General features: G+C 49.7%; 1 protein-coding gene across 2 annotated transcripts; it reads right to left on the bottom strand.

Annotated features, from left to right (window-relative positions):
• Positions 1-284: 284 nt before the first annotated feature.
• ATN1 (atrophin 1) lies at positions 285-23,525 on the bottom strand. Of its 2 annotated transcripts, XM_048928066.1 has the most exons (10): positions 23,226-23,525; positions 8,165-8,359; positions 7,831-7,968; positions 7,373-7,486; positions 4,584-6,556; positions 4,286-4,508; positions 3,489-4,206; positions 2,311-2,454; positions 1,889-2,069; positions 285-1,387 (listed from the first exon to the last, which is right to left on the bottom strand). In XM_048928066.1, exons 2-10 carry the CDS (start codon positions 8,240-8,242, stop codon positions 1,354-1,356), a joined length of 3,603 nt encoding a protein of 1,200 aa, XP_048784023.1. In that variant the 5' UTR covers positions 8,243-8,359; positions 23,226-23,525; the 3' UTR covers positions 285-1,353. The 2 variants fall into 2 exon arrangements, with proteins under 2 accessions (XP_048784023.1, XP_048784031.1); XM_048928074.1 differs by lacking the exons at positions 7,831-7,968; positions 8,165-8,359; positions 23,226-23,525 and adding an exon at positions 7,049-7,157 and having other exon boundaries at positions 7,373-7,481.
• Positions 23,526-24,562: the final 1,037 nt, after the last annotated feature.

Here is a 24,562-nt window from a genome sequence, read left to right as displayed (position 1 = left end):
CGGCCGGCATTAGCCGCAAAACAGAGCCCTGCCGCGCCGCTTTGGTCGTATGCAGATCAGCCGCTTCTTATTGGCGCCAATGCGCGCACGCCCCGCCCCCTGTAGAGGACGGGCTCGACTGGGCCTCGGGCGAGGGCTGCGATTGGCGGGAGGTGCAGTGCAGAGGGCGTGTCCTCCGAATGCCCCGCCCACCGAGGGCCGCAGCGGCAGGCTGAGCGCCTTGTCCAGCAGGGTACCTCTGGGCGCCGAGAGAGAAATGAACACAACGGACTCTGATTCTGGAAGGGTTTTTGTTTGCTTGTTTGCTTTTCTTTTTAAGAGCTTCATATATATATTTATATATATAAATTATTAGAATGTGTGATGGGGAGTGCGTGGGGAACATGGTTGGGGCATTTTTCCATATCTGGGCCGTGGGTTGGTTTCCTTTTCCTTTTAATGGTTAAGTAAATATATATATGGGGACCGCTCGAGTTATACAACCGTGAGATCAGACACGCACGCGGGGGAAGGGGACACACGTTGCTACATCAAACTGCCACGTCTAATAGGATGTGCATGAGTCAAAGTACACCAAGTGGGGGGGTGAGGGCAGGGGTGCCGCTGGGGCAGGCCTGGCACTGGGATCAAGGGGTGCCTGTGGGCCGTGGCCATCCGTGAGGTGTGAGGGAAATATGGCCGCGCCCAGCAGTCCCACAGCGCTTGGTACCCAGCAGCCTGGAGCTGCCTTGGCAGCGGGCAGCAGTGCCGTGTTTCAAAGGTCCGGGAACGCACTGCTCGCATCTGAAGGGAGGCTGGAGAATGAGAGGCTGCTCAGGCTCATCTGAATAAGTTCCGTGTTGCTTTTCGGCATCGCTAAGCAGTATCTTACACCTACAGTGTGGGGGAAGAGGAGGCATCTAGAAGAAAGGCTCCACTGGGTTTGGAGGTGCGTCGTGGCTGCAGCTCCTGCTCACAGAAGCAGGAAAGGCGGCATTGTGTACATGAAGTCCCGTGAGTCCTTTTCTAGTTAACACAACTGCTCCCTCAAAACGAAAGATGGAGCTGCTGCAATCTTGAATTCACACCAGTCTTTATCTTTGTGAGCTCTTTGTGATGCAGATTTTAATTCCTCCAGAGCTCTGCTGACATCATGGACAGATCCTTTCAAGTCGATCATTGGTGTTGCAGTCCCTCCCTGTGTGCTTTCCTCCACATTCTGCTCCCAGGATGCCATACCATAGTTCTGTCCCATCCTTTCTTGCAGTGTGCTGCAGGGTAGGATTGACACGCATCACTGCAGCTTCCCCTCCCCTGGGATTTGGTTGGTTCACAGAAAGACATAGGGATGTCATGTTGACAGTTGAAGTCAATTTAAAGGGGTTTATCACTTTCCTTCTTCAGGTGACTAGGATAAAGGAGAGAAACAAAGTGATTGTGAGAGGGAAGATATAGGGAGAAATTAGCGTTGCGCAAATGCCAGTTGCTAGCCTAATCCTGCATGGCAGTGCCAGCTTGGCACTGCAAATCCTTCATGTAAGAGGTGCCATCCAAAACATAATATGCTGCACTTCTTACCCAACAAGCTTCTGAGAAAGCCTTGCCTTGACAAGGGCATCCAGCCCTTCGAATACTTGGCATTTTGGCAAGGGTATCAGTTATTCATCACTATATTGGCATGTGTGAAACAGGTTTCCTGCCAAGGACAGGAGCGGAAGCCCCACCACAGCCTCTGGCCAACAGCCCATAGCTGTACACCGCAGCAAGCAATCCTCAGTCCCAGCATGGGGTCAGTCTGGAGCCACACACATATAGGGAAACACATCTCCAACCCCACTGCTTACACAGATGTGCCCCTTTCCCAGTGTTTCTGCTATGCTCAGTCCAAGTGTGAGCTTGGTGCACATACCTGTAGTAATCCTCTTGGGTGGGGAGTGGCACTCCATGCAGAGGGTGGTGAGCATGGAGCCACTGCTGCTGCTCCAGTGCCAGGCGCTGCAACTCGGCCGACTGCGCGTGCATGGCCTGCAGCTGGTGCGCTGCCGACATGGGGGCAGAGAGAGATCCTGGCAGGTCTCTATAGGGAGCAGCTGTACCAATAGACAAATGAAAGAATGAACAAGCTAGTGTCACAGCTTCATCCGTGCTCCTACAGACCAGTCAAGGCTCCACGGCACTTAATGGCATTGTGCTACACCCAAACCCATACCATGCCGGAGCTCTGCCTCATAGATCTCCACCAATCCTGTGACACCCCCCATGGCCGCCCTGCCCCACGGTGCTCTGCTGATGCCCTCTGAAGGGGTAAAGCAGGTCTGAGAGCACTCTTACCAAAGAGCTGGTGGCGCAGCACTTCGTTCTCATGGAGAGGGTGAGGGAGCAGAGGGTTGGGGATGGTGCCAGCCGGGTATGGGATCCGAGTGAGGTGCGATCCCGAGGCAAGGGGGTCGATCAGAGGGTGGACAGAGGCTGAGGCTGGGAAGAAAAGATGTCAAAAGGTAGTTGTCTCGTGCTTGGTAAGTCACAAAGGGAAGAGCACAGGACACAACAACAAAACAGGTACGGAGCAAGTCGCTTTGCATTAGGACTGGAATGATTTCAAGGCATGCAATGCAGTACCATTGCCTTTGAGCATTACTCCTTTTGCCTGCATTGAATTTCATGTGAAGCAGTGTGGCCCATACTCTGTGCCCATACTCTTCAGAGTTGGTTCTGTAAGGGCCTGCTCTACCATCTAGCCTGTACCCAGAAGTGAGATACTGTTTTATATGAAAACTGATTTTTCCAATGCTTTGGAGCCACACCATTCACTTGTACCCAATGCCACCTCTGAACAGCTGCAGATGATTAATGTGGGTATCTGCCTGTGACTGCCACCACATCCTGCTGACCTTTCACAGCACCTCGTAGGCACGGCAATTTCTTTCTATTATATGATAGTATGGGCTTTGCTTCCATGAGATTTTCATTAAGCTGCTTTTTACCTTGGTATCCTGTGGAACAAAGAAATGGAAGGGGCCACCTCCATTCTGAAGGATGGTTGTCTCCAATTCCTTACCATTCTTCCCCCTATCCCATCCCAAGAGTGGCAGGAGAAAACTACAGAGCAAACTACAGAGCCAACATTTCCCTGGCATTAAGGATGCTTTTGAGGCTGCTGTTATCAGGGCGCCCATGCTCTCAGCAGACCCTAGGGTGAGGAATGCAGCCCACAGCCCCATAATATGGTGGAGCCAGTGCTCACATGGCATTGCATTCTAAGAGACCCAAACTAAAAGCTGCGGTGAAAACAGTTCTGCTCTCCACCAAGCAGCAGACTCACATGGCTTTTGCAAAAGATGACAGTGTCTTTTGGATGGGAGGTCCACAAGGGATCACGAGGGTGACCTTTTCTGGGTGAATAGGTGGGGCTAAGGCCCTCTAATCTTGCATCAGAAATATTTGGGCTTTCCCAGAGGCAGATGGACGGGATGCAGCAGGAGCAGAGCACTGCTCTGTGCAGTCCTTACCTGCGTGTATGGCATCCTGCTGGTGGAGGTGTAGGTGGGAGTGGATGTGGGAATGCTGATGGTGATGAGGCGTCACATTGAGCATCTGCAGCCGGGCCAGTGGGTCATTGCTGAGAGCAGCCACCCGCTCGGCGTGCTGGCGCTCGGCTGCCAGGCGCTCAGCATAAGACATGTCAGGACGCAGAGTGGGGCCAGCTGCCAGCGCCAGCCTCTCCCTCTCCAAGTGGCCCAGCCCAGGATGGAAGGGAAAGGCGGGATGGAGACCGGGGGCTGTCTGCAGGCTGAGCCCACCATGGCGTGGGAATGGATCCATGGCAGCAGCTGGAACGGCATGGAGCTGCTCCAGCTCAGCCGGCTTGACTTCAAACCCAGGCTTGAGGCGCTCACGCAGGTCCCGGTCTCTCAGATCTCTCTCACGGGCTTCCCTCTCCCTCAGCTCCCGCTCCCGTGTGGCTGGGTCGCTGCTGTAGATGGCTGGCACGTTGTAGCCCAGCAGGCCTGGGTCGATGGCACCCAGCGGCACGTAGAAAGGGTGGTTGCGGTTGCTGGGGGACATGACGTGAGGCCGGGCGTATTCACTGAGTGTGCGCAGGGCCGGGGTGTCAGGGCCCAGGTAGGGGGGCACGGTTGCTACAGCGCTGCCCTGCTCAAAGGAAGGGCGGTGGGGGACGGGCCCCAGTGAGGAACACTCCACTGGCCGGCCCTCCTGGGCCATCTTCTGCAAGATAGCAAAGAAACAGCATCAGGATACTTGTGGCCCACCGCCAAGGTCAGCCTCCAGCATCCTCTGGACCTACCACGCTCCTCTCCAGCTCCCGCTCCTTCTCCCGCTCCCGTTCCTTCTCTCGCTCTCGTTCCCGCTCTCGTTCCTTCTCCTCCCGAGCCTTTTGCTCGGCCTCCCGCCGCACTTTCTCCACCAGGTCTGCCCTCTTCTTGGCCAGCTTGGAGCCATCAAGGGGCACGAAGTACAAGTCTGTGCGGGAGCAGGAGTTGAAGCCACGGTCCAGGTGCTTGTTGAACCTGGGGGCATCAAATGCAGCGTGTCAGTGCAGGGGGAACGGGGAAAGAGCAGGGTGGGGATCTTCCTGCCCCTACCTGGCCGACTGGCTGGCATGGCTTGGCACATCCACTACCTTGGGTGGCGGTGAGGGGCTGCGAGCGGGTGGCACAGGGCTCTCTGGGGGCTCATACTCCTCTGATGGTTCCTGCTTGATCTGGGCTGCGCTGAGTGGCAGTGGTGGGGCTGGGGTGGCTAAGCTCCCTGGCAGCGGTGGGGCAGGCGGGGTGGGTGAGGCGGCCTTGTAGCCACTGGCCACAGGAGAGGATGCTACCCGGTAGCCTGGGGGGGTTGCAGCCCGGAATGGAGCAGCCGAGGAAGCTGGGGGAGAGCTTGGCTTGTAGGGAGCTGGGGGCTGGAAGGTGGGGACAGGGGAGGCTGCACACTTCCCATATGGGGCCACAGCTGAGGGAGGCATTGGGGGCGAGACGGTCTTGTAGGGGGCCGCAGATGGAGAGGCCATGGTGGTGATGACGGTAGAGAGGGTGGTGGCTGCAGAGGTGACTGGAGGGCCAGCACCATGGGCCGGGGAGGGGGGTGGGGGCGGGGGGAAGGTGTAGGTGGCAGGACTCTGCCCCGGGGGATGAGTGCATATGGAAGGGTAGCTTCCCTGGGAAGAGGTGGAGGAGGAGGAAGAAGAAGATGAGGAGGAACAGGAGGAGGAGGAAGAAGGGGCTGTAGCAGCTGAGGGAGCCTGGCTGTAAGTGGCCTGGCTGTGGGGAGGGTAGAGGCGCAACCCATATGTGGCATGAGATGGGTGATGGCTGTTGGACTCCAGGGCATGGGGATAGCCCCCAGGGGGTTGTGGGGGGGCTGCTGCTACAGCTGGGGAGACCCCCCCACCACTGCTGTGGCCATGGTGGTGCTGCTGTGGTGGTTGCTGGTGATGAGGAGACTGACCAGGGAAGGAGGCTGGGAGATGCGAGCTGGCATTGCCCAGGGGGCGGCTGTAGGGAGGAGGGGCCTGGCTCCATACAGGTTGTGAGGGTAGGGAGGGCTGGGTGTACTTGGGGGGCTGGCTGGACACTGAAAGGCCGCTGGGCGGGGGAAAGGAGTGCCCATAGGAGGCAGTGTAACTAGGCAAGGGCTGGGTGGGGGAGGGCTGTGGGTACTGGGAAGAGGAACTGGAGGGTGGCAGCTGCGGAGGGGCATAGGGGTAGCGTGAGGGGGCCAGGGGCTGTGCCTTGTCCTGGCCTATCCCATGGGGTGATGCCATGTGCCCACTCAAGGCCTGCCCTGCCATCCCTGGGGAGCTGGAGGCAGCTGCCACATTGTTCAGTGGGCGTAGGGCTGGTGGGGGTGGCAGGTTGGCTGAGACATGCGGGAAGGAAGGTGCAGAGGCTGGGGGAGCAGGCGGTGGGTTGGCTGGGGAAGTCTTCTGAGGGGGCAACCCCCCAACCACCGACGCCAGTGAGATGGGAGTGGTGGGTGGTGGATTGTGCTTGGCGCTGAGGGTCTGCTCGCGACTCCCCGGTGCTGAGAGCCCCCCTGCTCCACCAGCAATTTTGGAACCAACTTGAACCACATTGGCCGTAGGGTAGAGAGGAGCGTGGGTGGAAGTGGAAGAAGAGGAGGAGGAAGAAGAGCAGGGGGCAGAAGTGGTGGCAACGGCAGAAGAAGAGGAGGCTGGTGTCTGTGGGGCTGGAGCCTGGAAAATGCGGGAGGCCTGGCCCTCCAGCTGGGAGTGGTAGCCTCCACCAGTGGGGCCCTGGGGGTGGGCCTCGCCTGGGAGACTGAAACCAGGCTCAGGTGGACGGGCCAGGCTGTCAGAAGTGGGGGCGACCGGAGGGCTCTGGGGGAAGAGCGGAGGGTGGTGGTAGGAGAGGGATGGGCCCTGGGACAGCACAGAGGAGGAGTCGGAGTCATTCTCCACACTGCCAGGGCTGTAGACACTGGGTGAGGTGCTCCTGTTATCTTGGTCAATGTCCCGTGGGTCGCTGCTCATCTCATCATTGAAGCTGTGGCCATCGAGGCTGTCAACGTCAGAAGGGGATGGAGGACAGGGTAATTCCTGAAGTAGTGAGAGGAAGAAAAAGTTATGTGACCTCCCTGATAATGCGTGACACTTTTCAATCTCACCTTCCTCTGCTGTCCCTAGCATTAGAAAAGCACACTGAGGGAAGGAGGCTTCATTTGGCAGTTCTCTTGCTGCCCTTTGGAACAGCAGCTCAGGTGCTCTTGGATACTTCATTACACACTTGGGGAGGAGATGGTGATGGGCATCTCATGTTCAGAGGCACAGTAACTGTTATAGATGAGGCTGAGACAAGGCACCTGCAAGGTCCCAGCACCAGCACCAGTAATGGGCTGCTGGCCAAGACATGAGCCAGTACTACCACCAGGTGGCACAATAAGGGGGGAGGTAGTGCTGCCCACACAGCCCCCAGACCCACAGTTTTCCCTTGAGTAGGGCTTTCCTTGACACCCTGCTCAGGAAGAGGCCTGCTCCCTGGTCCTTTTCCAAGCCCTGCCCTGAGCATGTCCTCTCTGCCCCACTCCTTACCTTTTGGGGTTCTCTTTGTGTTTCCCACTGAACTCTTCCACTGTTTGGTGATTAAGCAGTTAATGTGGCAACAAACAAGTGAGCCTCAGAGCCTACAAGAGCAGTTCAACTGAAAGAAAGATCAGTGCTGAGCTGAGCAGCATCCACGTGGAAAAATTACATAGGTGTAACTGCAGGTGTCACTTGGGCTCTGCCTGCAGAAGAGCTGCAGGGCACAATCTGAGGTGACAGAGCTATCAAGCAAACAGAATCTCAAGCTAGGAAGATGTGAGCAGCACAGGTAGGGTCCAGAATGTGCCAGTAACCGTAACAAAGAGAACTCACCTCAGTTTTGGTCTTTTTAGGAGCATTGCTGTCCTCCCCCTCACTTTCAGAGATCTCTTCTGTTCGGCCCTGCTTGCTGCCCTTGGGGGTGCAGGATTCCTCCACCCGGCCTTTCTGCAAGGCAGACAAGAGAAAACAAAGAGGTGAGAGGGCCACAGGGAAACCTCCCACCCTGCCCAGCTTTGCCAGCTGGCAGCAGGCGAGACACAGCACCACTTCTGTTGCAGATCATAGCAGGCAGTGGGACGTTGTAGTGGCAACACTGAGCCAGGATATAGCAAAAAGCAGTATTGAAAATTGAGATATCAGGAAGCACAAAGAAAGGAATACAACCCCTACAGGTAGCTAACTCAGCATGGGTTGCGTGGTAGATCCCATCTGGTCTGCATTCCCAAATGGGTCGTGCCCATTCTGGGCAGCCCTTTGGCACCCTACAGCCGCACACTACTTCATACTACCTTTGTTGCTTGTCGGGATTTCTCAGCTTTGCCATCACTGCTGGAGGTGCTTACACCACTGGGGGAAGCTCGACCCCGTGACCTGAGCTCCTCTCGGGGCCCTGGAGTCTCTTTCTTCCGTCCACTCCGCATAGACATCTGGAAAGGGATCATCGGATAAGTTCTACTTTGCACCTCCTTCCACTCCTGCCCTGTCCCCTGCCCTCTCGAAGCCCCACGTCCTGACACTCCACCACATCAAACTCATGTTCACCACCTCTGCTGCAAGCCTCAGTCCCAACCCACAGCACTTGCTGGTCACTGGGATCCCACCTCCCTCTTCCACCTTATGTACCGAGTCCTTGTTCTGTCGTGTCTTCATTCTTTTGGGTGTGGGACCCCCATTCTCCTTGGCACGGCTTGATGAAAACATAAATTTTTATCGCTGTGCAGCCCCCTTCCGCTGTTCTGAGGGAGACTGAGGTGGGCAAGAGCAGGTCTTCTGGAAGGGAGGGCTTACACCAGCAAGGCAGTACGACCCTGGTGGGCACTGAAAGGGAGACAAGAAGATGGGGAGAAACAGTGAGTAGACTATGGAACATCCTTTTGTGGTTTGTTATAGAAATATGACAAAATTATTACTGTTTCTTTAGTTATTACGCACAGATGTAAGGATCTTTACCAAGAACGCAATAAATTTTCCCATTAGTAGGAGAAAAGATTTGTTCACTGTCATCTCTGATTTGCAGTTTCTAGGACTGATACAAACATTATGTGAAGCAGTCAGGATGCAACAGAATTTTTTCGAGGGAAGCAGGGAGGAATGAGTTATCAGTATTTTGATTTTCCTCTGGAAGCATTTTAGTATTTCCATTTCCTTGTTGATTTATCTCCAGAGAGAGATAAGAGTTAAAAAAAAAAAACAAACAGAAACAATCACCACTAATTTTCTGCCTTCAGAAGTTCCTCTTTGTACTTGCCGCTGCAGTAAGTTATCCTTAACTGGCCACGTGTTATCATTATCTAAGTCTGTGTAATAAGCCCCCTGAGATCTCTGCTGCAAGGAGGATGATACAGCCCTGACCTCCCCAGACCACACACACATGCTCACATATACCAGCATGTTAAGATGGATATGTGACAAGTCTTGCTCATGCTACTCAATGTCCAAAATAGGTGCAAGAACATTCATTTAGCTTTGATGTTGCATGGCACAAACAGCATCATTCTGCTTAGCTTGGACCATCTCCTTAGACCTCCTTCATCTCCATCCCCTCTGCTGTTCCTCTGTGTATCAGTGTCATGCCCGGAAATGCACAGAACTTTGCACCAGCAGGGAGATTTCCAAGCTCCCTCTGAACAAGCTTACAATCTGTGCCATGTCCTGAAAGCACTGTTAGATATTTAACACCCCATGATGCCAGAGGGTTCCTAGTTCAGAGTATGAAAACACCATGATTCTGTTAGCCTGGGAGCCATGCTGGGGTCAGTAAGGAATGCTGCTTCTGAGGCTGGTTTGCTTGGCTCCAGCTCAGGACCCTTTGCATTGCCCTGCACTGCACAGGCATATCCAAAGAGGCCGTCCTTCTCCAGTCTGTTGTACAAGCTCCTGCACCCAGCATCTGGATGGGCAATCTGCAAGACAACAAAATTTGTCCCGTGGTTGAAGCATCAGGAAACATACACTTGTCTTCTGGGTTATATGCTTGGCTCTGGAAGCATTGGGAAGTTTTGGCAACTCAGCACTCCTAGAGGCCATCCCAGATTTGGAGAGGTCAGCCTCTAACTGGTCAGTGCTGGAGTCTGGAAGCACTCTCCAAAGGGAGCTGAACCCAGAGATCAGAGCAAAAGCATGGGATGGGAGAGCTCATGGCCCAGATGCTGAGTTGCATGGCCTGAGTCGCTGCTTTCCACTGCCTCCACCTCCCTGCTCATAAAATACAAGTAATTTCCCTGACCTGCTCCTTGTGGGATTCCTCATCTTCTCTGGCCAGTGCTGAGACACTCATATAGAAGATACTTGGGAAGAACAGGGATTGTTTGTTTTAATTTCATTAATATTTTATTTGACCCTCACCATGAAAGCCACAGGGGACTCATCTAGCATTAATTCTCACACAAAACAATTCATTAACTTAGACCTCTTCTTTAATAGAAAAATAGCTCAGAGGTTGAGAACTGACCTACTGGAGCCAGAGCATTCTCTCAATCCCTATGAACGGATATCTTTTACAGGCCTGTTTTTCTGGCATAACCTGGCCTTCAGCTGCTAATTCAGTCAGTTATGCCGATGCTAGAATGTGTTCCACGTAAGCATGTAGAATTACTATTTCTGATAAGAAAGGAGTGCTATAAGGAAGGCAATCCTAGCTGAACTCAATCCCAGCACACACCATGTTGGCAGCCCTCAGGTGCCAGCTCCACTTCAACTGAATGCAGTGCTAGCAGCAGCTCACTGCCGACATGTTGCTGCTCTTTATATTACACTCAGCAGCAATGCCACCCACAGCTCCCACAGTGGACATTGTCATGTAGTGCAGAAGGCTCACTTCAGCCTTCTAGCAGCTCCATAGTAATGATGACGGCAGTCTACCCAAGGGAGGCAAGGCAAATGCTTACTGGAACTTCCCTTTCTAAACGAAATACCAAGTATTTTTCTCAGCTGCAGATTACGTAGCACCAAACAAAGCCAGAAGCAAACAGGTACATTTCGGAAGACAACCATTAACCACTGGGGCAGAAGTTTCTGCCACTTAGAGGATTAAGACTTTTCTAAAGCAAAACTGACCCACACGTTATTTGGCTCAGCGCAGCAATGGCTATGTCAGAGGTCACACCAGAGGATCACAGTGCTGCTTCTAATCTCAACATCTGCAAAATAAAAGCTTGCAGTAGGAACCCTGGCAATTAACAAAGTGTAAAACCTGAGCTACGCTTTAACCCTTTCCATCACAGAAGATGCCTCTGAAGAGTTCTTACCACCCTGTGCTTTTGTGAAAATGAGACAATTGGTAGTACTGTTGCCAAAGGGCTAACCTTTTCCTGGCCTTGTGAAGCCCTTTACAGGTTAAACTGAGTTAAGAGGCACTGGGAATTGCTGTTTGTGTTTGTATAACCCAGCTCAGTCAGGCGCGCTTCCAAGGATCCACCATATTCTCCTGCAAGCCCTGTGCAGGCTCCTGCATTCAACAGGCATCCCCACGTGTGGCTCCCTGTCCCAGGCTGTCCAGGCAGCCAGGAGGTCTGGGGCTGCTCTACTGGGAGACCCAATACACTGTGCTCTTCACAGGCTGTGGTGTGAAGCAGCTCTTTGCAGCTATCGGAGCTGGAAGAAAGTCCAGCTCTAATGGGACACACTCAAGTTTTACCTACTTAAACACATGCTCTTGCCCTCTTAGAAAGTCACATTAATGTCCTTAGTTCTGTACATAGTTTACATACTAGACTGAGAGTCTAAGAAAATAAACATTCATACATGGCAGCAGAAGCACAGATGGCCTAGAATGGTGTTTGGGGGCTTGTCTGGGGTGGCAAGTGACAAACTCCCCAGAAAACTTGCATTTCTGTACCCAGATGTACAGCCCACACATGCTGCCTGCAGCAGAGAGGCAATTTCAGTGAGATGGGAAGGCCTGGATGATGCCCCAGGACCCAATCAGACCTGAAGGGCCTTGTCACCTCAGCCAGTGCTCACCAGCAGGGTCAGTCCAGCGTGGGCAGCCCAAACACAGGGCTCCGGTCTGCCTGAGGTCAAATGCCAGCCAAGTCCAGCACTGTTGGGCTGATCACATCCATAGCTGGGGGCACAATGCAAAGATGGCAATGTGCATGGCCAGATCATAGGCGGAAGGGGCAATCTGACAATATCTTGCTACCTGCAAACCATGCTTGGGCATCATCTCGGAGAGCGTTCGCTGGCACTGGCCAAGGGCGGTACAAGGGAATGCCATGCCAATGGACAGCCAACTGTGCACGAGTGTTAGAGCTTACTTCAGATTGCAGACATATAGCCTGGCCAGAGTTATCTTCTGCTAGGTGACAGTCCATAGAAAATGACTTTTGAGTTCCTCCCTTAGTCTAAGTATAGATGTTCCGAAGTTCAAACTCTCTTGTTTTTTTCCTTTTGTGCTTTTTGCTTGTTTGTTTTCCAGTTGGGAATTATCGAAAGTACACAGTGACAATTCCTGTCTTTTTTTTTTTTTTTTTTTTAATGTAAGAACTACACTCAAAATCCTATCTGAAATCAAAGGCATTTGGCTTGCCAAAACAGGGTCTGAGAATTAGAGGGATTCTCCTTCTCTGCAGCTTATTAGTTCAAGTTCATATCCTGGTTTTCTTCTCCCTTCTCCTCCAAAAGGATGAAAAGGGGTGGTGAAATGAACACAGCATCTTTATAACATACTGCAGATGCCAAAAAGCATCCTGAAAGCAAGATGTGATGTAAAACCACAGTATTCCCAATGGCAGGTAAAGACCACTCAGAGGTGAGCACCCAATGGAGCAGGATTGCCAGGGACAGGCACTCAAGACAGCAGCTGCTATATCTTATACTGCATAGTGTTTCCAGGCAATATATTTTCAACTCCTATCCCCATTTCCTTTACCTATAAAATGAGGAAAAAATCCTAGAGATTCACCTGGGGTTAACAACTGTGCAGTAACTGAAAAAACAAAGTTTTTTCTAAAACACTGAAGTCAGGCATCCTGATGTGTGACATTTCCTAACGGCTACTTGCCTGACTTTGTGCTCTAATCCTGGTGTTTTAGCACTAGGCACGCAAGAGGGAGGGAAGGGGGAAAGTGCTGTGTCCATTGTTAGATAGCAATAAATGATGAGTATGTCAGGGCTCAGGCTGCATGCTGCAGTCTTACTGCCAGTTCTCCGGTATGTACACCAAGTGTGAAAATGACTGTGTAAGTGAAAAGATTAGGATGCCAAAATCATTGAATACAAAGATGGCAGTGGGCAAATGCTTGTAGCTGGTATTACCTTGGTTGCCAATATTCCCATGACTTGCAAATCTTCACTTTTTTTTTTTTTCCATACAGTAACTTTTGTTATGAAGAAGTATGCTTATGTGAAACTGAATGAAAGGTAGTAATTGACACAGGCTGGATCCTACAGAATAATTACAACAGCCGGTGGATGGAGGGGCTGTGAGCACAGGCTGGAGACTGGATTAGTGAAGGAGTAAAATGGCAGACTTACTGGTCATTTAATCATCTTCCAATAAAATTCCAGTGAGCAAAGTTTAACGCCGTCTCTCTCCTCAAAATGACTGCAGAGCTGGGGGATCCAGCTCTTCCTACTGGAGCTGCCAGGAGTTTCGTACCAAACCAACTATGTTCTTCCTTGACCTCCCCAGCCTCCCTGCCCATTGTCAGCCCCCACCTCCTGCTGCTGCACAGGACAGTGTAAACTGCTGTTTGGAAATCAGAATGTATGAGCTCAGTGCACGAACAGCGATGGTTTCCAATTTTAGTTATCTTCTGTAAATTGTACTACTGAAATTATGTTATGTTCTTCTGGCTAAACTAAACTCACCAAAGTATCACATAAAATGTGTCACTAAGAAACATTTTTAAACAAACTTAACCAATGTTAAAAACCAATTTACTTAACAGGCACATCTACATTTTTGGAAACTTCATTCTCTTCCAGAATTATACATAAATACAGTAACTGAATGAACCCTCTGTGGCTTAGGTCTACCTACATAAATATTAAAATAATGCTGGAGCTCAACTTCAGTCACTAGGTTTAGTCTTTATATTATATATTTCATAACAATACTTGTTTAGGAATTCACTGGTCATTACACCTAAGTGCTTCTTTACCCCTGTAAAGTAATAAAAATTAAAATGCTCCCATTTCACGAAATGAGGCCAGATACTTTCAGAGTACTGGCACTCTAAGGGGATAAAGCCAGTTTACTTTTTATTAAGTCTGCATTAATGTTTTGTTTTCTTAATTCTACACAACTGTGAGACATAAAAATGTGAAGTGTGAAAGCTGCAGTTTGGGAAGTTCCACTCCACAAAAAAAGATAACTGAGAATAAAACATATTTTCTAATGAGAAGAGTGAAAGATAAAAACAATTAGAGCGAGAGTGAGGTAATAAATAATAAAAACATTTATGCATTTAACATCAGCTTAATTTACAGCATAGAAGAGGATATTAACTTTTGCAAAAGCAACTGAAAATGAAGTTTGATTCACTAAATGAAGGTTGATGTACTAAAGAACGTTACATTAATGGCAAGTTGATTCCTGAGGGCACAGTAAAATGACTGTAAGTCTGTAACAGATTTACTTTAAAATCTCAGAAGAATATTCAGCCTTTCCAGAGGAGGGCCTTTGGATCTCCTGGAGATATAGGCTGGCAGAGGATCACAAAATGCAACACAGAGTGGGATGGAAGCTAACAAATGCACGACTGAGACGGGACACATCACCACTTCCATGCTCACTATTTTGGGAAGCTTAGCACCTCCTGTATTTGCAAGGCCTGAGCATACCTCACCTCTGGAATTGTTTAAGAGTCTACTGTAATTCATAACCTCCCTCTTTTTAGATATGAATTTCCCTTTACTAAGGAATGCAAAGTGAATTGCTTAGAGACATCAAAGGCCAGTTTACTAGAGACTCAAAGAAAGATTTGGTTTGGATGGCAGCTCTATTGGTCCCTTCTCCAAACTTCTGCTCACGGCTGGACTGGCCACAAATCTAGGTGGAGCTGCTCAGAAATGTCCCAAATATCCCAAAAAGCAAACCAACCCCAACTGACATGGGGTACCCATCCCAGTACTGAAACATCTTTGGAGGCTCATAAATTCCTTGCTGCAGCTTTTGACCATGGCTCCACGTACCATGGCTTCAAATTGCTGGTACAAGGACGTTATCCACCTATTGGCCTGCCATGGTTGTTTACTGAGAACCTAGGTCTTCTGCCCTAGGTCTTTATTGAGAGATGTTGCTGGAAACTTTGCAGCTGCAGGATAAATATCAAAATACAGCCGTACCATCCACCCAACCCTCCTCTAACAAATCAATGAATGTCTCGTATCGCCACTCCTTTCTGCAAAGATATGTTGCTCTGCAGCTGGCAGAGGCAGGCCCAGGCCATGGTATGGCTCTCTGCTCAGACCCTCTGTCCCAGGCAAACTAGTCAGAATGTTGAAGAGAGACAGAGAAAAGCTCAGGGGCTAAAAGGATTCAACCCTGTAAATGGATCTGAACGAGAAAAGTGCTGAAAGCGTCAGGCCAGATGACAGAAAAGGTGAGAACTGGTAGAGGAGGACTGTAGGAGGACTTTCCAAGAGGAATGACTTGAGCAATCAAATGACATGTGAACTTCCATCTACACAAATGTAAAGCAATGCATAAAGAAAAAGATAACTCCATCTCCACATGTAAACTGACAGACTATTTACTGATCAGAGCCACTCAAGAATGGAATCCTTGGGGTATGAGAGACTGACCCATGAAAACATCACCGTGGCACTCAGTAGCTATCAAGAAGGTAAACAACCTGGTAGAAATGAACAGAAAACAAAATAGTGGATGCCATTATGCACTTGCATAAACACATGCTTTGCCCACGCATGCTTGCAGTTCTGTTCCTTCCACAGAAATTAGAAAAGGCAATGAAAAGGCAATGACTGAATGGATTAAATATCTTTGTCCAGGAAAAAAAAAAAAAAAAAAAAAAAAAAAAGAATACTAAATGAGGATGTCAGAAGGTCTGTAAGGTCTGTAAAGCCATATGTGAAAAGTAGGAGTTGGGTATAAAATAATTTCTTGCTGTTTTTTCCAGTACAAGAAATGAGGACCATCAAATAATGCTACAAAGAACAAGAGAACAAGTTCAAAATCAACAGAAATAAATGGTTATTGAATTGGGTGGTTCACTGCAGAATTTCTCATCAAAGGACTTTGTGAGTGCTAGAAATTTTCACGGGCTTAAGGGAGAAAAGAGAGAGAAAAGGTTTGTGCAAGATAGAGTATCTGAAGCTCACTGAATAGCAGGAAACCACATCTGCCTATGGCAGTCCCTGCCCTGAAAATGGCTGAAACCTGTAGGAGTACCAGAGGAAAATGGCATATAAGGTCGCTTTATATTACTCTTTTTCCTAAGTATTTGATAGCGACCACTGCTGGAGCAGCAGACTCTGGATGAGATGGCCGTTACTCAATAGCATGAAGAGAAACAGCAAGCAAATCCACCATCAGAACTTCTGCTCATCAGTAGAGAGCACTGGAGAGGAGAGGGATTTATTAATCACAGGAAGGCTTAGGAGACCACTGTTATTTTGAAGGTACCACACAAGTATTACCAAGCAATGAGGAAGAAAGTATCAATGCCAAGGGACACCGAACTTGTCAGGCAACCCACACAATGCTTTGGTTACCCTGTAACCAAATCTGTTGGTTCTGTAAAGATTTGTAAAGATCAAAGTGTATTGCAGAAGGTACAGAAAGCAGTTTCCAGAGTACTGAGGGACACAAAGAGTCTGTCTGTCATGTTCAAGACCTAGAAAGATATTACTTTTCCAAATATCACAATATAAAATCTGAGGTCATGCAATTACTGTCTGCGGAACACCAAAAATTAAACACAGAGAGTTAGAAGTACACTGAAGCTAAGGAAGAAGGTAAGTATAAAATGGCTGTCAACAATTCTAAGATGGAAATGAGAAGACTCATCCATCTGGCGAAGCTCTGAAACAGCTTTCCCTGAAGCATAACAAGGGTAAAATAAAATCTTTATTATTAAGATAGAATGCACTAAGTTTGCAAAAGAAAGTAGTTGGCATGGTGCACAGAGGGGTTTTGCAGGCACGGCCTTTGGATTCTCTGTTTCTAGGAATTCATAGCTAACAGCAAAGTCAGTGTGACGGCCATTTTTGCAAAGACCAAGAGTCTGAGTGGGAAGAAGACAAACAGACAATCCAGGAGGAAAGGAGTGAACTAAGGCCAAGGAGATGGGCACAGGAACAGCTGAGCTGCAGGCACAAGACACTGATGAACTCTGAGTCACTCCCTTGTTTGCAATCCCATAGATCATTCCCAGTCTACAGAACTGGCTAAGTGGGATGATCTTGTTCTCAGCTGTGGGGCTGAGAGAAGAGAAACCCAATAGTTTGTGACAGTTAGATTTACACATGAGATCTCCAGAGATCTCCACCCAAATCCCCTGTTTGTAGCAAACTGCAAGGCTACGTGAAATCATCACAAACATCTCAGGGAACAGCTTCGTCAGTCACACAGGAACCTGTGCCAGCACTGAATTACTCTTGGGATAGGAACAGAAGTTTTGTCTCACATACTTCACCAAGTTCACAAAGAACAATTGGATTTAGTTCTTAATGACTTTACAAAATCAGAAAACATGATAACTTTGGCTGAGTCAAGGTCTTCCTGATCATGATACAGTGAAGTATTAGAAGTCACAAACATCTAAGATTCTCCCTGATCCCAAAAGATTTTAAAATAACAAATTCATGCAAAAATGCTGCCATGTACATAAGCATAATGTTCCTTACAGAACCACAGATAAAGGCCTCTACATCTCAAGTAGGCTACTGAGCCATTGGCATGATTTTTACCAGATTAAGCCCAAACTGGATAGCCAGGGGAAAAGATATGATGGCAAATGAAAACACTGCCCAAGAGATATTAATCATATCAATCATTAAAACCATTGGGTAATCTTTGTAAAGCAGCACTTGGCAAACCTGTGACCTAGTGCACAGATATGGCAGGAGCACGACCTGTCCTGTCAAAAGGACCTCACGCATGGATCCACTGTCAAAAAGTGTATTTCCCAAAGCTTGCCATTGAGGGTCAACAGTGAATCATCATGGGACTCATTGGCAATTGGTGAAGGCACCGGCCAAACAAAGTTTGCAGAAACACAGTAAAGTCTGCAGGTAGTACTGAGGCAGAGTATGCAGCACAGATCAGTTGGAATTACTGCAACAGTGAGGTTGCATTAAAAGCATTTTAATTATGGAAGATTTCGACAGGAAGAACAGAAGAACATAGAATGCTTTCAAGGATGAAAATTTGAGGATAAAGAGAAGCTCTGGAAAGGCCTTGTAATTAACAGTCGGTAGCAAACTGAACATGAATTCCCAGCACAGGACTTCTAAGGAGGCCATTTCTGAATGAATGAAATCCACCAGTTCTTCAAGAACAGAAATAGAGAAATGTTTTTACCCGACTAAACACAGGACTGGTCTAAACACAGGAGTCTGACACAACCCTTATGAGGAACTGCTGAGGTAGCTGGGATTGTTTAGTCTAGAGAAGAGGAGGCGCAGGGGTGATCTTATCACTCTCTACAGGTCCCCAAAGGGAGGTTGTGGTTGAGGTAGGGGTCGATCTGTTCTCCCACATAACTAGCAATAGGACTAGAGGGAATGGTCTCAAGTTGCACCAGGGGAAGTTCAGGTTGGACATTAGGAAACGCTTCTCTGAGATGGTAGGGTCACCTGTTTCTGGAGGTGTTCAAGAAATGTTTAGATGTTTTACTGAGGGTCATGGTTTAGTGGGAAATATTGGTGACAAGTGGACAGTTGGACTGGATGATCTCAGAGCTCTTTTCCAACCTTGGTGATTCTGTGATCATGGGAGAAGCGTATGTAGTTTTGTCCTGCGTGCTTCAAAAATGATGCTGACAAATTGAAAACTTCTGAGAAAGAACAATGAGGAAGATGTGAGGTCTGGTAACTCCCCTTCCTCTTCACAAAGAGTCTTAAGAATCTCAACATGTTTAGTTTATTAGAGAGAAGGTCAAAAGGTGATGACCAAGGCCTACGAATATTATAATACGATAAAGGGAGAAAATTGCGGATAGGAGAGAGCTCTCTAATCTACAAACCTAAGACCCTAGATTTAATGGATAGAAGCTGAAGCTAGAAAAAATTCTGACAGAAGCAGGGTAAAATCTGAAAACTGGGATAGATTAATTATTTGAAAAAGTTGCCTAGGGATTTAACGTATTGCTAGAAATCTTTAATGATTTTTCCCCTTTTCTTCTAAAAAATTGCTCAAATGTGAAGACTGCAGGTAAAATTCCCTGCCTCGTGTCGTACAGGGTAGAAGCGCAGTTAGCTAACCAGAACAGGTTTTTTAATGCTGAAGTCATTAGAAGTCATAGAGGGGTTGAGAAGAGGCTAGTCCTGGGTGAAACTGTACTTTGAAAGCATCAGTCTAGCAGTGTATAAGGAAAGCCCCATGAACAATCATGATTGGCTCATAGAGAGTCGACTGCTGGCAAGCTCTGAATAATTCTGAGGAAAATCACTTCATCTGTTGCGCTGTCTGAAAGAAAAACAGCAGCATACACAATATACTATTTCATAGATACAACTTTATATCCAATATACTACACTATACAATTTCCATTTAAAACTTAATATACAGTATTTTATGATGCATATTGTATGTGATGTATTATATATGCTACTATATATGTACATCATGTGGTACATGTGTGTATATATATGTGCATGTAAAATACATACACACAAAAAAGAGATAAAGGCTGTTCAAATGGAACCTTCACTTAAATGATGTACAACACAGAAAGACCTTATGGAAGAAAGAAGGTATCACCAAGTGGCTTGTAAAGCAGGGAAGCACACGACTAAAATTTTCCAGCTAAACTGATCTACGACGAACAATGTCACCAGGGCAAGAGACATAGAGGAAGATTGAAAGCAACCAGTTACACTTCCTCAGCAAAGCTCAGTCAGAACAACATTGGCTAAAATTACTCAGAGAAGATACTGCAGTTACCCTTTGGTTTGTAGGTGAAAATACCGCCACAGCAATCAATCAAACATTGATATTTTTACAAGAGACAATAACAAATCAATGCCACAACAAACAATGAAAACGGAATCTAAGAAATTTCTGCAGCAGCAGAGCATCATCAGAACTGGAAGGAAGGCAGTGCTTCTGAAGGGATTGTTTCTTCGCAAAACTACCCAGCGCTAAACTTTTAGTATGTGCCAAATCTTCTCTCCCAAAGAACTCTCAAGTCCACTTTAACCCCTGGGCTAATACAGAGGTAAATCTCAAATCACTTGGGCTGAAAACATCCCCTTGCATCTCACTGTTCTCCACACACTTGACGAGGAGGACATGGGCTGTAGGCCCACAGTTGCACACTTAATAACTGGAAGGTCAGCAAGATCCTCCAGCTTAGTGTTATAAAAAGGGCAATGGCACACATATCCAAGCAACGTGTCTGGGGACCTCTGCAGCTTCAGTAACCCAAGCAAGGTCTTGAAATGCTCTACCTCATGTTAACATTAAAAAACTAACTGTAAGCAGGCTGTGATCACGTGAATTAATCCTGCAGAGAACATGTACCCTAGATGTAGCTCACTTACATAAGAGCATGACTTTTTTGGAGATGCTTATATTTTCACATTTGGAACTTGAATTGCCTTCTCCTTTGGACTACTGGCCCTTCAAGAAATTTATATAGCATTATCATTCTGTACTTCACAACGTTCCTCAGGAAGCAAAGATAGAAGAGAAAAACCGATAAATGCAGGAAATACACTTGATATTTTCATAACAACTCTTAATGGAGGAAGAAGGAGGTTAAAAAAAAATAATCCACTAGAAGTAAGAATGCAGTTTATTTGTCTAAAAGAGAACATTAATAGGAGATAGACAAAATAGAACCGGGGAGGATAAAGCCTGACAGAGGAAGCATACAGGTTCTCATAAGAACAGGCAGTTACCTAAAGAGAAAAAAATAAAAGACTGAGTAAGCGTGCAGGGAGATATTTAAGAAGGGGAAAAAATCAAATAAATGCTCAAATCAATTGCAGAGACTTAATTTGCAAAGATATTACAACACAGGTCCAGCAATTTATTTCTTCCCCACACAGCTCCAAATTCTAGTATCTACACCCATCAACTCCACCTTCATCCTCCACAATAACGCTGGTGAACAGGAGGAAGACCACAGCAGGGAGGTTGGAACTAGATGAACTTTAAGGTCCCTTCCAACTCAAGCCAATCTATTGCCAAGGAGCAATAAAGAAAGCATTTATGGAGTTACAGATGCTGATCTTTGGGATGAGCATAACCTTCTCTATCCATTCCAGCTGCAAATACAATCTCCCCATCCTGAAGAAAGATACCTATCCGGTTGCTCTTGGTATAATGATCTTGATAGGCTACAGTCATAGATCCTTGCATGCCCAGTATTATATACAAATATAGATGAATCTGAAGGCAAGAACGTAGGAACCTTCCAGAGACACCGAAGGGGTACAAAGTTTGGGGGAGGAGGTAAATTCATATGAAAAAGATGTAAAGGCGGCCCATCACAGCAGGTTAAACCTGTTGATCTTCTTTATTAGAACTCAGTGCAAGTTTAATTTTCATGTTTAGAGGAGTTTTATCATTTCCAGCAAGAAACACAGCACTGCAAAATCACTCCTCAAAGCCATGCTTGAAAGGCTCCATTGTGAATCACAACCAGAACAGTATGGTTTGAAAGATCAGACTATTCCCCCCCAAAAACAGGGAATATGCACAAACGACTGGTTATGCAGACACCAATAACAAAAATAAAAACAAACAGGTTGGGAAAGAAGGACGAAATTCCTTCTATTGATTTGATAGTTCACATTTACAAGTGTCCCATTCAGGGACAATGATTTTGGAGTTTCAGCCCCTCCACTCCCTCAAGGATGCACGTACAGCACAGCAGTGATGCACAACACCCTTGGCTTAAAGGGACATTCGCTTTCAACTCAACAATAGTGGACTTGAGTTCATGAAAGCAAGGCAACCCAGAAAGGCTGCGCTCTGACATGAACACCTTGATTCCTGAGGGAAAACTGGGCTGATCTCTGAACCTTTAGGCATAAGCACAACTGAAGGTTCAATAACTGTGTTCCACTATTCAGATGGCACAAGATGAATGACATATTCAACGGTTCTGCTGCTACACATCCTTAAGGTAATGGCCTGCTACTTTCACCTCACTTTTTTTCAGTGCTAGAAAGCAAAGAGGTTCCCGTGCCACCCATCCAGTACAACAACCCAGGAGAGATGTTCACAACCGATTTGAATGGCTAGCTCCATGGGTAGAGGCTGCTCATGAGGAATCATAGCGCCGCAGAACAGACCGTGCAGACAAAAGACACAAATTCTCACAAGTAGCTGCGCTGGCAACTAAGTAACTCACTGCAGAAGTCAAGCAGCCACAGCGCCGAGGCAAATGCCATGAAAGACACTACCTCTTTCAGAAGCAGCCTCAGAACGTCGCTGCAGCTAGCAGGAGGCAATCGACAGATCTCAACTGCACGCAAAGCAGCGTGCAAAGCGATGCCACAATGACCAAATGGCTGCCACTCCAAAGCACAGCCGGCGGACTCACTGGTCAACAGCCACCGAAGCATTGCAACCTGCCATCTGGGGGCCAGCAGGGCAAAGCAGCGACCGATTCAATGGCACAGCCAGAAGAGCGGCACAGGAAATAAGGCTGCCACCTTTCCCTGAAGAGTCGACGAACACCCCAGGACGGAGAGTGAGCACCAACGCCCCCCAGATGCCACCACCCGTAGGGCCGTGCTCGCTCCCCGGTCCCCCGGCAGCTGTTCCCGCCTGTGAGCAGGGCAGCAGGTCCGCCCGTGCTGCGGATGGCAGCGGCGGGGCGAATCCCACCCGTGCAGCAAAGAGGGAGCGCACGCACTTGGCGGTACGCCGGTTCCCCCGCTCAGAGCCCGCTGCGAACACCGCTTGCGGGCGTTATTCCTGCGTGCTCCCGAGCTGCACCTGGAAAGCAGGGACAATAAGAGGCTCTCCAGGAGGAGGGAATCTCGTCGAGATTTTTCGGGGCGGCGGGAGCCCGGCCGGCAGCGGGCGGGCCGATTTCCTTCCAGCATTGTTTTATTTCGATTCCCGAACGGCGCCGGGCTGCGCGCTCACAGCTCCGGCTCCTCCGCCGCCCCGGGGGCACCCCTGCCCCGGCCCCCGCCGAACTTCGCTCTGCCGGGAGGGGGCTCGGCGGGCGCTGACGTCACGCCGGGAAGCGGCGAGGGGGGGGAGGTCCCCGCCCCGGGACCCTACGGCGGGCCCGCTCCGCGGGCTGCACTGGGCTGGGCGGGCGGCCCCCCTCGGCGATTTACGGTCGTTCCCGGCTCCCGCTCACGGGGAGAGGTTCGCCCCGGAGCCAGCGCGACCCGGTCCCGGCCCCGCCCGCCGCGCCCGCACTAGGGAAGGCACCACGGGGGGCCCTTCCTCACCGCCACGGGGGTTACCGCGTCCCGCCCGCGCCCCCCGCCCCGATCCGACGGACGGACGGACGGAGGGAGGGAGGGAATCCCCGCGAGTGGGCGAAAATGACAAGCGGCCGTGAGCGGGAGGGGAACTCACCGGCGGCTCCGGAGGGGAGGTCGAATGAAGGGAGGAATGGAGGAGGAGAGGAGCGGGGGAAGGGATTTAAACGCTGCCCCCCTCCCCCTTTTTTCCTTTTTCTTTTTTTTTTTCCCCCCTTTTTTTCCTCCCTCCTCCTGCTTCGCGTTCCCCCGCTCTCTCTCGTGCCTCCGGGATCGCGGCGGCGCGGGGGCAGCGGCTCCGAGGGGGGGCGGCGCCCCCCGTCCCCGCCGCGCCCCCCGCTCTCAGGCTCCGCCGCCTCTGCCCCGCTCGCCGCCCGCCTCCCTTAGCCACCTCCCATTTCCGAAGAGCCCAGAACGAGCCCCCCCCGCCCCGTCACCCCCCGAGCCGCGCTCGCCAGCGCGCCCGTCCCCGCCTCCCCGCCGCCGCCAGCGCGGCTCGGCCCCGCGCCGGGAGACGAAATGGCCGCGGACTCCCCGCGGCGGGGGGCGGGCAGGCCCGGGGCGGGGCGGCCGCGCTCAGCATGCGGCGCGGGCCGGCGGCCTCCCATCCCCCGTCGGTTACCAGGCAACGGCACAAAGGGAGAGCCTCGTGCGGCGGCCGGAGAGGCACCGGCGCCCAGCGCCGGAGGAGGCCGCCTCGGGACGGGCCTGTGCGGCCCCGCTGCGCCGCGCACCGCCTCGATAGTGCCCTGCGCAGTCCCGGGGGGCTGGGACGTCCCCGCTTTTTTCCCCTTTTTCTTATTCTTCCCCTCTGTCAAGCGAGGTAGCCATCTCTGTGGGGTCGGGTCCTGCTTGGGCTATCTGTGGTGCTGGCAGGAGGCATCGGGCGGGCGCTGAGGGGCCTTTGGCTGCTACCAGAAACGCTCTTTAAGATGCAAAGGAGACGCGGGCGCCGTGCCGTTACAAAGGGCTCAAATTCAGCCAGAATGTTAAAAATGTGAACAATTCTTCCCCTGCCCGCGTGTGGGCTCCTCTCTGCTTCAGGAAAATGGGCTGGCTGCTGGCTGCGCTCCGTTGTTTGCAAAGTTCAGCCTCAAAGAGGGTGTGCATGGCCATTTTGAAAAAGTTTAAGCAAAGGAGGACTTCTGGAAGGGGAGGTGGGGAGCCAAATGATTCTGTTACAGCGCAGCAGGGCTGCGATCTGCTCTGGGCAGGCTCATCTATGTGGCGAGGCTGGATGTGGCTCTGGGCAGCCTGGTCTAGTGGTTGGCGACCCTGCAGGTAGCAGGGATGTTGAAACGAGATGATCACTATGGTCCTTTTCAACCCAGACCATTCTATGATTCTGTGATCCTATGATTCTACTGCTGGTGAGCATCAGGGAGAAGCCAGGAGTGACCGAGTGCTACTCTCAGCTTCAGACTTTGGAAGGAG

Source organism: Lagopus muta, chromosome 1 (genome assembly GCF_023343835.1).
Source record: "Lagopus muta isolate bLagMut1 chromosome 1, bLagMut1 primary, whole genome shotgun sequence".
Lineage (NCBI taxonomy): Eukaryota > Metazoa > Chordata > Aves > Galliformes > Phasianidae > Lagopus > Lagopus muta.
The sequence above is the reverse complement of the archived record's forward strand: the minus strand, read 5'-3'. Positions and strand labels throughout refer to the sequence as shown.

Coding starts and splice junctions, on each gene's coding strand:
- ATN1 (XM_048928066.1), bottom strand. CDS start 8,242: ATGTTTTCATCAAGCCGTGCCAAGGAGAATGGGGGTCCCACACCCAAA. Junction 7,969..8,164: donor CACGACAGAACAAGGACTCG/GTACATAAGGTG, acceptor ATCCCTTTCCAG/ATGTCTATGCGGAGTGGACG. Junction 6,557..7,372: donor CTAAAAAGACCAAAACTGAG/GTGAGTTCTCTT, acceptor TCACTACTTCAG/GAATTACCCTGTCCTCCATC.